The 14,017-nt window shown below is 29.4% G+C and overlaps 1 protein-coding gene across 7 annotated transcripts in view; it reads right to left on the bottom strand.

The window, feature by feature from the left end:
* The window catches only part of Oatp74D (Organic anion transporting polypeptide 74D), a 130,556-nt gene that overhangs the window by 45,154 nt on the left and 71,385 nt on the right, over positions 1-14,017 (bottom strand). For 6 of the 7 annotated variants that reach the window (XM_076404849.1, XM_076404853.1, XM_076404852.1 and 3 more), the window contains one exon: positions 2,770-3,162. In XM_076404849.1, the coding sequence (XP_076260964.1) occupies positions 2,770-3,072 (303 nt within the window). In that variant the 5' untranslated portion in view covers positions 3,073-3,162. Of the gene's footprint in view, positions 1-2,769; positions 3,177-14,017 lie in introns of all 7 variants that reach the window. The other variant, XM_076404854.1, reaches the window with a different exon arrangement.

Consider the following 14,017-nt stretch of genomic DNA (forward strand, 5'->3'; position numbering starts at 1 on the left):
ACATAATAATGTACGGAATCTTATATGGATGGAATTAAATTATGGGAATGTTCCGGGAAAAGCAATTTTCCAGAACACAATTTTAGAAACCATAGTAAGTGATATATAGTAGTGAGATATATAATATAGAACTGATCATTTACACCGAAACCTTCAGATACCTTCAGGCTCCATTCTCATGTTTATATCGAAGTATTCAACTCAACGATACAAAATTATTTGTAATATTTAATAAAAACATTTTGATGGAAAAATAATTTCTATACATTTACAAATGTTTTAAAAAGCATCTGAACTAAATACAACAAAAGCTAATGGAAATGAAAACAAATAAAAGGCTATAACACTGTGTTAAATTTTCCTGTTGCTATTCAACTCATTAATATTAATATTTCTCATTATTTACAGTATTAATTGCATTTATATAAAGTGGAATTCTCAACTAAAACGATGTCTACGGATGAAAGGTTATTATGCGATAAGATTTAATGTAGGCTTGGTTAAGATAAGTACTTCCCACGAGCTATCACACTATTATTTGTGTATTTTTACCTACAAAAACATATGAAAAACTTTAATTAATATAGTATATTACATCAGGAAATTATTATTAAGATTTATCACCATATTCATTGAATCAGAAAAAAATGTAGTAACGCCACTGGTTGTGCATAAATAATATTCAAGGAATTATTAAAAATCTATAAACAAAGTTATGGCTATCTGATCGATTTCGTTGTGTTATAGTACTAGTCTTTTTTATATCTGGTTTCTTTATGTTCCAAAGAAAAAAGCCAACAAATATAAACTTGATTGTGATGAGTGAGTTTTTATAATTAAAATTAATTTCGATGTTTTTCTTTTTGAATAAGCTCCAGAACTTTCAAGCAATAAGCAAATTATATCGTGAATATTGGAACAATATCATTTTAATGTAAAATGTGTTGTAGACATGTAAACAGTATCGAACTCTGATAATATTACTTAATAACACGTATTTTATGAATAAGTAAACTTGGATATTGACGTGCGTGAAACGATAAAATCCAATTTTTGTCTCAAATAAAAAAATCAAGAGGTATAATTTTGATCAGATATGTGATACATGTACTCAATTTGAATGTATAAAAAGTGATAAGTATATGTGTATACAGGTGTATGTATGAGGTGTGGTTATAAAATAACTACATTACTCTTTATAACTAATTTACTTGATCTGAGTTAGCATCTGAGTTAGCATAGTTATAGAGCTATCAGGCAACAGAAAAATACGAGTGTTCATGTATTAATAGAAAAAATATATTAACAATTATAAACAAATAGCGGGAACAATGTTCTGGTAAAAATTATTCGATTCAGATCTTTGTGTAATATTTTCATCAGGGCTCAACAACTATTAAGCAAGTGGATCAGCCACTGGAACATCTCTACTATACGTAGGTCTCAATGCTTAAACTATTCTTCATTTAATCTCAATTTATGACAACAATATCGTTGACAGTTTAACAGTGTCAACTTTATTATTGATGTATGTGGCACAACGTCTTGGTCCTGTTAATATAGACCGATAACAATAAAATAATAATGATAGTACGAAAATAAAATCCGATTTTTCTCAATTTGGGTATTAAAGATTGATTGTTTTAAATGAAATTGTACAGATACTGAACTAATCTTAGATAGACATACAATAAAAGTAACATAGGATATTTTTTAATGAAGATTAATTATTAATATTCAAGACTGCAGTAATAACAAGGATACATAGTGATCTGATACTTGTGGAAAAACACTTTTACAACAAGAATTTTGCGAATGTCTCTTTATTTGGCCTAAGTATTCCTTATAAGTACATTTTATAATTCGCAATAAGTATGGTACATAATAAATTATTTGTAAACATTTATCTACTAAACATTGACAAGCCATAAGTAACGAAATTGTTTTGTAACGTGTGCAGAACAAAGCTGTATAAGTGGCCACTTGGTGAAAAGGTGTACTTTTCATTTTCTGTGCCAACGTTATGGAGAGATGAGAAACATCTTGTAGATGATTGGTACTTTTGCTCGAAACTGTTGTCGGTATAAATACAAAAAAGACAGTATAAATATCCTGACGTATCATCAGTGTCAAAAATTGCCTAAAGAATCATTGGCGAATAATACGCAAAAATCAAAGAACAAATATTTGTCGGACCTGATATTCGAAAACTAATGGCTGACGCAAGCTTTACAAATACTTAACGCCTGATGAAGCAGCAGTATGGGCATCGTGTCAAAGTGTTGTCCACAACTTTCTCGGTAACCAAAAATCACCGGATTACAAGCTCGTAACCAATATTTGTTGCCAAATTACCATAAGATTGGAACTCGAATATCTCTCAAAATACATTTTTTTGCATTCGCATCGTGATTTTTATCCACAAAACTTGGACAACACGAGCGACGAGCAAGGAAAGCGGCTATATCAAGATATAGCGAAAATCAAAAGGCGATACTAAGAATTTTTGGACGAATGCATGATGAACGATTACTGCTGGACTGTTTAACCTCTGTTCATTTCTGATTAATACTTTTTAATTCAAAAAACGGTCGTTAAAGAGCAAAAATAGTAAAATAGTGAATTTATTAAATATTTCGGAAGCTAGAACCAATTAAAAAAAACTATATACTGATTTGGATTGCGCCCCCCAATTTATCTTTAAAAAAACATGTATACTTATATAACTGGCTTAATATATTACATTTATATTAAACAATAATAATTTACCTGTTTTGAAACGAATATTTTCATCCAGCTTGGCGCAATAGGTCCCCATCCACATTCAGTCTCGCTTTCATCGTCGCTATCGATGCTATGGGTGGTCACATCACCGTTCGATCGATGATTCTGTGATATGTGATTATTAAGATCATCATTGTGATCCAACGATGGCGACAGCGACGTCTGTTCGCATGAGGGGTTATTGTTATCTTTAGAACCGTTCTGGAGTGGACACATTTCTTCTAGTGACGTTCTATTATTGTTACTGCTTACTTTCGCCATCTTTGTGTCATACTTGTCTTCGGTCATCTGCGTTCGTTTCCTCTGTGATTCTTCCAGTGAATGTGATGATCATGTGATTCGTTGTGAATGAATTCTTAAAATTCGAGTTCGCTTTCTCTGTAAAAGAATATCTAGAATTAATCAAGTACGCCTTATTCGTTGATGTTATAACTATCTAAATTAATACAAAACAAACAATACATCAGTCTCCAATGCGCTAATAAAAGAATTTAAAAAACAATTAATAATAATAACCGACGTGCGTTTTTTTTCTCTTGTTGCAAGCAAACAACATCTATTTATGCCAAATTTCAAAATTATTGCGTAACCAATACCGAAACGTAAAATCCATTGAAATAAATGTACATAAATTTCATAAAATAAGTGTGTTATTTTTATGGTGATATACCTTATAGATAAACTATTGAAAATAAGGTCACAGCTGAGGAATTAACATATAAATTACTAGCGAATATATATATTTATCTTTGATACGTCTAGTTATGTTGAAAAAATGTCTTTGATATTGTTTTTTTTGGAAAAAAAATTATACGTATATAAAAGATATCTTGAATGTTTTTTTTAAACTGTGAAAACTGATGTCGCACACATATGTACCATGTTGAATGTGGTATTATATGAATTAATTTGAATGAGTGTAAAAATCAATATATTGAACTTCATAATACACAATTAAAGACTATCTAATGCCTCACTGGTTATCCGATTTTGTTAACAATAAGGTTTCTTAAATTTCCTCATATCTTTCTTTGTTCTTTCAAACATGTATGCCATTATGTGAACACTTAATATTATAATGCCGCTCATGGTCACCCTATTGGTTAAACCTGTATTTTCTGGTACTGAATCTGACCTCTGATGAGTCATGACGAGTTCAAGAGTTCATCCAAACCAAGTTATTTCCTTTTTATTTTTCATGTTATATGTTTTCCTTACTTTATTGTGCCTTGTTCTATGCCAAATAGATTCTAAGTTGGTGAAATAGAATTTTCTGAGTGGAAATTCAATCCTATTCCAATTCCAAATGGATAAAACGGCATCTTTTATTTTCGATATGGGTTTATTTTCAATATTTTTGAAGTCTTGGTCAACCAAGTTATATTAATTGGAGATTGGAATAAGGATTAATATCTGGTTGGCATAACAATTGAGGTAGATTCGCTTATACCATGCAGACTTTCTCTTTTACTTGAACATCAAGTTTTCATACTTCTGCTTATGTAATGACCGCTGATACAAGATACTAGACAATTGAAACCAACCAAATCACATACATTTGTATGTTGTATAAGTTTAATTAACTTCAGCTTAACTCAGTCTTTTTTAATTTAAATTTGGGAAATGTATACTGACGTACTTACACCATTTTTCAGTACAAATGAAAAGTAGCAATACATTAATTTATAATTAAGATTGTATTATACCAAGCGAATCTAATAAAAATATAAAAAATGATTTCTATTTTCAAATATATACAATAACTGATATGATGAACTTAATTTAATTGCAGAAAATAAGTAAATTTATTTAAAAGAAGCACATTCATATCTAACATTCAAAAACATAAAAATTTACATTTAAATATACATTTGTGGAATTTAAAACTGAAGTAATTAAAATGAATAACAGTTAAGGACAGGACATAGGAAGCCAAATAAATCTGGATAAAAATAGCTAGCGGTATCCAGAATAGCTTCTGGTAACCGCGTTGTTAAGAAGAAAATAAAAGCGCAAGGGGGACGTTGAAATTGTGACCTAAATTTATAAAAACTATTTATCAATAATTTTTCAGTAATTACTGCATTACTATAATCGCACTAGTGATAATTATTTTGTAATTTATTAATTATTTTAAAATAAATAAAATTATTAATTATTTTGTTCTAATACAATAATACAATATATATATATATATATATATATATATATATATATATATATATATATATATATATATATATATATATATTGTATTATTGTATTAGATATATATTGTATTAGATTATATTACAAGATAAGTGAGGGAGAAAATCATCAGTATGTATTTTCTAAATTAAAATTAAATTACATATACACTATACAAGTTCGTTCACTTCAATCTTCTGATTTCCTGCGCGTTGTCCAGTATATGTTGCTTGTCGACGTTGCTGTAATTTAGTAAACTTATTTCACGTTTTGAGGTGATATCTGGATAACTTCGTAGATCAATTTGATTTCGAGGTAATCGTGCAGTATTTCATTGGTTACGTAGCGGTGAGCATTGGTAATCAATCGAATAAATTTATTTTGCCGAAGTTGGATTACTAGTTAGTTTAATGTTTTAGTGCAACCCTGCTTAAATCCAAATAGGCTTTATAATTGACTGATAAAACGAATCTATTAGATCTTGAATCAACTTGGGAGTATTTTCCGACTAACCGAAATAGTTCATTAATTTTGAGAATCTGCTCTGTTTCTTGTTTTAAGCTCTCCTGTTAATGCTGTTAAGCGTTTCCGTATTATAGTTACCAACGTCTAATTATTTAAGATATATGTAGAAGTTCTTGTTACTTCTTTAATTCTTTATCACTGAATTTTGTGATCTGTTTTGTTTATCTTGCAACTATTTTTATCATCTGTTTTAATACCACTTTTGAAACTCCCAAACTACTATACATTTACTTTCTTTCATATTAATATAGTGAAGTAAAACTCACTTTCTTCAGCACAAAATTCGACATATTTGATAAAGAATAAATTATTATTATTTACAATAAAATAATAGGATAAATTAACAATATCTCATAATTATATTTATTTGGTTATATAGAATATACTATTACGTTTCATTTCATTATTTTAAAACTAAATAATGAATATACAATTAATTAAAAAACGTAGACGCGGTTAAGCCGATTTGTTCTTTGATATCCCCGAGAACATACAAGACCGTTTATTATGAATTAAAAATCAGGTCAAATAGTACGCATTTATAGTCGATAAATATTTTTGCTATTGACATTTTGAAATATTTTTGTTTTTTACACTTGAATAAGTATCGGACTTCGAATATTTATACTGTTTATTTATAGTGTTTATGTAATCCAAGTAAAAGGTCAGTACATGAGATATTTGTGGCAATTTGGATGATTTATATATTCGATAGATATAGACGTATTCATTTATTGGATATAGAATTTTACTAAAGCCCTATAATTTCAGTATTGTGTTTAGATGGGATATCCATTTTTATGAAAATATTTAATTCTTTAGATTCCTTTGATAAAAGTATATCAGGTTTTATTTGGCTCTACTGCTCGCAAGCCAGTAATTGTGTAGCGATACTGAGTTATCGCTTCTGGCTTTCGCCTATCTTGATTGCCAAGACTTGGTAAGACTTATAACTGCAGGCTTACTGAAAAAACTGGACCAAGACCATATACCAAGCCAGGGCCAAGGTTGTACAACGTTGGCTAAAGCCTAGGCTTAGCCTGAGCTTGTTGTACTTTACTATATGGATTAGTGCTAAATTAAAACATACATTATACCTATTGAATATAACTACGAAGAAGTTCTGCGAGAACAGTCATTGAAGTAATCAAAATATTCGTAATAAGACACGAAAAAACTCTCCTTTTATTACACATTACTACCGAAGTACGGCAACTACAACACTCAACAAAAAGGTCTTGTTTGCTTTACAGTAAATTGTATTTTATACAACAATCGCATCAAAGTGTTTATTTTCTTGTTTTCTTCTAAAGACTAAAAATCTTGATTAATTTATCATTCTATTTTTCCAATATCGCTTAATTTATTAAGTGTATTAAATATTTAGTACAATACTAGCTGCAAATAGTACTAGTAGCAAATATTAGTAAAATGTATTAAATACGTATTATAAACGATTAGAAGCAAACCGAGGAGGAGAATAAATGTACAGAAAACAGTCTACATTACAGACCAATTGACTAACGAGGAAGCGACTATGGCTATAACGCTTTGATGTGAATTATTTAGAATAAATTATGAAGCAATAGGAACAATAAATTCTAAACTACAAATAGTTACAAAATGTATACAAAAACTAACAAATTAACAGAAAAGAAACAGGCTGCTAAATTATTAGGATTATGACGAAATAATGAAATACTGCGAAGGAGTAAATGTCAACTAAATGACTGTTTGAAATATGCTTCCTGGGATGTTTGTTAATCAGTAAAATACTGGGATCAAGCAGTTGATAAAGTTTTATCTAGATTCTTATAACCAATAAATACATGAATACATTCGTAATAATGCTGATAATCATTTTCAATTGAAGTAAAAACAAAGAAGTAATTTTCTAAATATATTAATTTAAAAAACTAAAAAACTATCAAACATATTCCAACGAATTTACTTTGCTTTTTAATTATTCAATAAGAAATCATTCATTGGAAGCTGAATTGTTAAAAATTACTACAAACTAACTCTATTGATATCAAAATATGAATTTAAGTTTATAATATTTGATATATGAAAATATATTTAGTGGCTTTATTTTAAGTGATATCAAGTTAAAAGATAAACACTGTCTGTGAGAGAATTATCAATTTGATTTAGATGAATATTGAAATAAAGTACAATAATTTGCTATAACATTGAGTGTTATTCGAGGAACTATGTATAGAATTCATAGATAACCAGTCGTAAAAGTGAGACAAAAAGAAACCGTATTCTACATGATTCCATAGACGGATCTAACCATTGAAAGAATAGATCAATGAGTTGTGAAAAGTTGTGAACATTCATTTTATATGGTGTTAGAATTTGTTACGAAGAATGAATTTAATTTAATAATATTGGGTATAAAAAAGAATATGGGAAAATAGGCGAGCCTTTACCACAAAATGATCATAAACACTAACAATTTTTTTTTGAATAATAGTTCGAAAACAGTTGGTTAGACATTTTTTACAGCGGAATTAAAAATCAGTTAAGAGCAGAAAATAGCAAGCGTAATTTTTCCGAAACCTTGTTAAGACATTTATGGCTCCCTTAAGTAGCAAGAACAATTTGTAATTCTATTAGGTGTATGGAATAGCTATTATAGATTGTTCAGTAAATTTATTTTATATCAAAATACAGAGAACAATGAAGTGAATCCAACTGGAATGCATTATATTCAGATGGAGCCAAGTTTGGGTAGGTGAGCGCAACACGAGGTCCAGTGATGTCAAGCAGAAGTATGATTTTCCAGCAGGAGTTGACTGGTTTTCTGGGATCTCTCAAGAACTTTTTACGTCCGGAATCTTCAAAAAAAAGACCTCCAAAAGTATGTTTTTGTTCCACTTGAAGCAAATGTTTGGAAAAAGCTGTTGGGTTTGAAAACTGAACTGCAACATCTTGTCTTTAAACATTCGAAGCTGTTCAAAGTGCGGTTAGTTACTACTACTTTTTACCAACAATTACAATGCCAAATGTATTGTTTATCGTAATCGTTGTAATCGCAAACTGTGCTATATTGATTGATTGATTATATGTAATTCATGTGGACTTATATTTTGGTGTTCTGAAACCTATATTCGATTGTTCAACTTCGAAGAAAACAACTATCAAAATTCATTGTATCATAACTTACTAAATATAATTAAATTAAAAAAAAAACAAGACACTGTGTAGAAAAAATGCCGATTTGAATATGTATAAATTTAGATAAATTCATTAATACGTAAGAACAACGTTTTATCTTAGCAAGAGGAATAAATAATAGCCAGCATCGAAGTGAGCCTATCAATTTTCACATCGAGTTTTATTGACAAACCCCCATATAAAAAGAGAAATGGTACCAATTTATCTATCATAGACAATTATTTCGACATTTCTATGTAAACTTTTTGGCCTACTAAGCTGTTTTTTTTTTCAGAGAGGTGAGTGACGTGTCAGTTCAGAGTCCAATAGGATATAAAGTTTCTGAATGGTTGAAAATATTATTTTATCACCAAAAAACTATTATTTCAAACCACTGTTTGTTTTAAAATAATTGAATCAAAATACTTAAAGTCGTTATTTACAGCACTTAAAAATAACATCAAGTCATGGGAATCACAAGACAATAAAAATAAAAACAATCGTTAACTTATATGTCACATCTGTACACGTATGTTCAATATGTAATTTCATTTCCACTTTATAAATAAAATCTGTCGTATTTATACACATATTAATTCATTCCAGAACATAAATCTATTTTTAAAACCGAAATCTTAAGCACGATTTATAAAATACGTTCATGACTTTTTATTTTTAAAGTGGATTTTTGAAACACGTAAAAATACGATATAATTTACTAAATTCTTTAAATAACCAAATACGTGTTGTTTTTTTTTATTTTGGTAAAATAAGGTAGTAATATTTGAATACAAAAACAAAAAAATATACAACAAAAATTTGGACCATTTGTTTGGAAACTAGTGCGTTCCTGGCTACCCACGTCTATTGCAAAATCATTTTTAAGAAAAAAAATATATTTGGAGGTTATTGACATGTGACTAAAAATAATCACCATAGTTTCCGTTCGACGCAAAATTTTGATGTATTTATTTTGGATATATACGATGTCGTTATATTTAATGAATAATTTCTACATTAGTTTTTTTTCTGACATTTCAACAATGGTAAAGTTTCATTGTTATCTTTTCATCTTATAATTTGAACATTCGATATATTTATACGAGGTGTTCCTAAAATCTTATTTTAGCAATATTTTCATTTAATACATTTTGTTCGTTTATAATAGGCTAGATGACTATTCTTGAAAAATTACTATATGACAATTATACTTACATAACTTAACCTAAATAAAAGTTATTAAGTTTCTACAATGAAATGGATTTGAAAGAAAAATTGCGTTTTGAACTGGTGAAATTTTAAATGCCCGTTAAAACGTTCCACATCTGCAGATGACGTAGTTGTTTTGGTCGCACTGGACGGATTGTATGGGTATAGGTATTATTTTTACATTATTTTAATAAATTGATGCTATAATTGCATATTATAATGTGTATCGATGGTATGGAAGCAATTTTATATATATATATATATATATATATATATATATATATATATATATATATATATATCCTAAGATCTAAGATTAAGGAGATTGATACATCAATGAATAATAAAGCCTATTTGGACAGTTATTTAACCGACTAGTAATCCAGTGCTGGCAAAAAATGGTTTTGTATTAATTAACAATGCTTATATATACGTAATCAATAAATAACTGCAGGAGAATCTCGAAATCAAATGAATTCATGAAGTTATCTAGCATTTAGCAGAAAAAAACATGAAAGAAATTTACTCAATTTAAATCACACTAATGTGGAAATAAAAAAACTACTGGACAAAGCACAGGAAATCAGATCAAACTACGCGAACTTAACATATATAAAGTGTATAAGCGTTACAATTAACTTCAACATAAGTTAGACTACTTTTATTTTAATTTATGATGCATTTATCCAGCACTTATCTTGCTTGTGAATTAATTGTACCAAGAGTACTAAGAGTATTTAATAAACCATGTTATATTTAAACAAATATTTAAATCGTTTTGGCGCAGTGGTTTATTCGAAGAACACCTGGCTATTGATTACTGAAGGGACATTGGTTTGAGGAACCTCGGGAATCTACTAGAAACTTTTTAAAATTCAGTAGGTTTTAAAAAGTAGTTAACTATGGATTTTAACTATGGAAGTTAGAAATGATCAGAACTCGTAGACTTTGTAAGAAAAAAAAATCAACATGAGAAAACAACGTTCAACAGTTAGTGTTAATGTGTAAAATATCAGTAAAAGTGTAGGGATTGAGCTACAATGAGATGAAGTTTTCTTGTTGGATAAAATACATTTAAAAACAATTCTTTCTTGTGTTCATTCAACAGTATAACCTGAGAGCGAATGTAATACAGAAAACAAGATACCATATAAAAGAAAATAACAGTGACTTAGGTCACTGTTAAAAGAACCAGTGAATGATTGGTTTTTTTTTTTTTGGCCTGGAACCGGGTAGGGGAATCCTGTTACGGATACCTGGTCGGGAAGACCCGCAAGAATAAGCGAGTTGGACTAGTTATGTGGAGGCTGCCTCTGGGCTACCCACTAAACCCCACCCTATCAGCTGATCCAATGACCCTAACTGATACTTCTTACTGTTAGTAAGGAGGGTGCCCGTAACCGGTAACACCGTTAAAAGGCACAAGGGCCAGGCAAGGACGTGGCGTCGTTATCACACCACGCAGCTTGCGGTACATGAGTTAATCGCTCGCAGGAGAAGGTCGAGACAATTAGGAGTTAGAGCACGACGGGGTAGTGTCGGATGTGATAGTGAATGATTGGTCACCGTAACTAGTATGTCGGTGATCTGAAACTGACTCTAAAGACCATCACTACTATAAACAAGCGTGCTTAATGAAGAAATAGCCACAATAGTCACTCCAGTAACCAGGCTGGCAAAGACTAAATGTCATCTGGGATCCTTATTGTGTCCCGTGAGATTTTGACAGTAGTTCGAAGTTTATATGCAGATCAACTCTATTTATTATAGCAAAACAAATAACTGAATATAAATATATAATTTAAATGTGTTTAATGTGTTGTAAGTAATATATGTTCAGTTCAGATGCGCATAAATAATCCCAAAGAAATCCCCTTCAGGACAAAAATTAGTTATTGCAAACATCATCCCATCCACATCGCTTTCAAAATTGTTGAAGAAGAGAAAGATAAAATATAAAGCTGTTTGTATCTCAAAGACAAAAGTTTATACAAAAATTAGCAATATTTCTTCATGATTGCATATTTTCGTTATTTAAATCTCCCTCGTATAATGAATTACAAAAGAGATTTGGTATTCAATTCAAATTTTTTAAACGATTTGAATATGTAAAATTATACAGAGTGACCCATTTTTAAAAAGAAGAAAGTTTGGAATTTCCTATGAGAGTGTTGGCTGGCTGACTGGTAGCAAATAATTTGATAATTCGCCTGTTAAAAACTAATCAGTCGCTTTTAAAGAACATAATTTTATATGGAAAAAATCTGCAGCTGAACTGGTTTGATAATACCTTATCGTTATTCTTAACAAAAGAGGTCACCAATATAGGCTTAGAGATTACAATTAGAATTTTTAAAACATTTTAACGGATATCAGAAATGTGCTTATATTAATAGTTGAGATAAGGTGTTGTTTCGCCGCATCAATATTACGAGGTGTGCGTTAAATATAATTTCAAATTAACATTTATTATATTCTTCCACTATCCAATTTAATTGAAATTAAATGTAGTACAAATTCATGGTTCTTTTAATTATGACATCCATTTCCTTCTATACTTAAACTATTAAATCTTCTGTTTTTAAACCCTCGTTTCCGATATTTATTACTTCTGGCTCTCCCATCACCACGACGTTTTGTTCTAATTCATTGTCATTCTTACATCATGTTAGACAAGAGCAAGAGAAGATACTCTCAACTTAACCTTATATTAAAGAGATTCGTTTATCAGTTATCATAAAGCCAGTTTAGACCTATGGGCTGGCACTAAAACATCGAACCAACAAGTAATCCAACGCTGCCAAAACAAAATTCTTCGATTAATTATAGCATTGGGAACTATCGACTGAAAACAGTTGAAACAGTCGATAGTCGCAAAACAGTTGAAACAGTTGATAATAAAAAATAACGGGTCTACTGTTTTTTTCAATTCGTAATGTCAGACGAAGATGTACGAATCCTTTCCTGTATAAATTGTGAGAGAGGAAAGGACGGAGATAATTTCTTGGGTAGTTAATTTTACATGTAGTTATATTTTCCAACGGTAGTATATGTTAAGCGAAACGGAGATGTATAAATTCCGTCACGAACTAACTTTGAAAGAGAGAAGGAAAAACATTATTACTGAATACTATTATAATAATTATACATAACATGCCATTTATAATTTAATATTAAAGGAAGTAGAATTACTTTTATATTTGAAAGTTCTGTGGATCTATCAAAAAGAATGGAATCTTTTTATGAAATGGAATAATACTCCTCAAATGTTTATTGCATTTTAATGTGTTAATTACTACCTTTAAATAATATACTATAACAAATATAGACAATAGAGTAGAACTTAAACAAAACCTAAAAACTAAAGATGTACAATAACCATAAAAACCATATAAAAATTAAACATATACCTAATCATAGAAAAAAAAACAATCCATGACATAATTAAAAATAATCTGAATGAAATGATAATTCCTTATGTATTATTGAACGGAATAATATTGAATAAAAATCGAGAGAGTAATCAACATATAACCTATTATTACCATAAAAACAGTCAAAATATTTTACTATTTATACCAGTTTTAATCTTTTTACCCTATTCGTCAACAATCTTGAAAAATATCGTAGCAAAATACTATAATAATAATATACAATATATTATTATTTACAAGCAAACTACCAAAAAATCTACTACAATATATCACATATAAATCGATGTAAGCATACAATGGGTACATTTTTGTCAAGGTTGCGGCTAGGACGACAGAGTCAGAACATTAAAAATAAGTCGAATGAAACAAGTAAAACCAAAAATAGTAACTAAAATTATGACTGAAACAGTCGATAGTAAATAGTAACAAGTTCAGTCGGACCGAAAATAGCCACTGAAAACAGTCGACTGAAACAATCACTGGTAAAAAGTAGTAAAATCAGTCGAACCAAAAATAGTGACTGAAACAGTCGATAGTAAAAAGTAGTCAATTACTAAAGAGTCGATAGTCAATTTCAGTCGATAGTTCCCAACACTAATTAATTATCAATGCCTATCGCTACGTAATCAACGAAGAATTGCACGATGACTTGGAAATCAAATGGATTTGCGAAGTTATCCAAGATTTCGCCTTAAAATAAAAATACGAAAGAAAAT

The sequence above is a fragment of the Rhynchophorus ferrugineus genome, unplaced genomic scaffold (assembly GCF_030347505.1).
Source record: "Rhynchophorus ferrugineus isolate W39M unplaced genomic scaffold, kcgeb_rfMv2 rfM5, whole genome shotgun sequence".
NCBI classification, from domain to species: Eukaryota; Metazoa; Arthropoda; class Insecta; order Coleoptera; family Curculionidae; genus Rhynchophorus; species Rhynchophorus ferrugineus.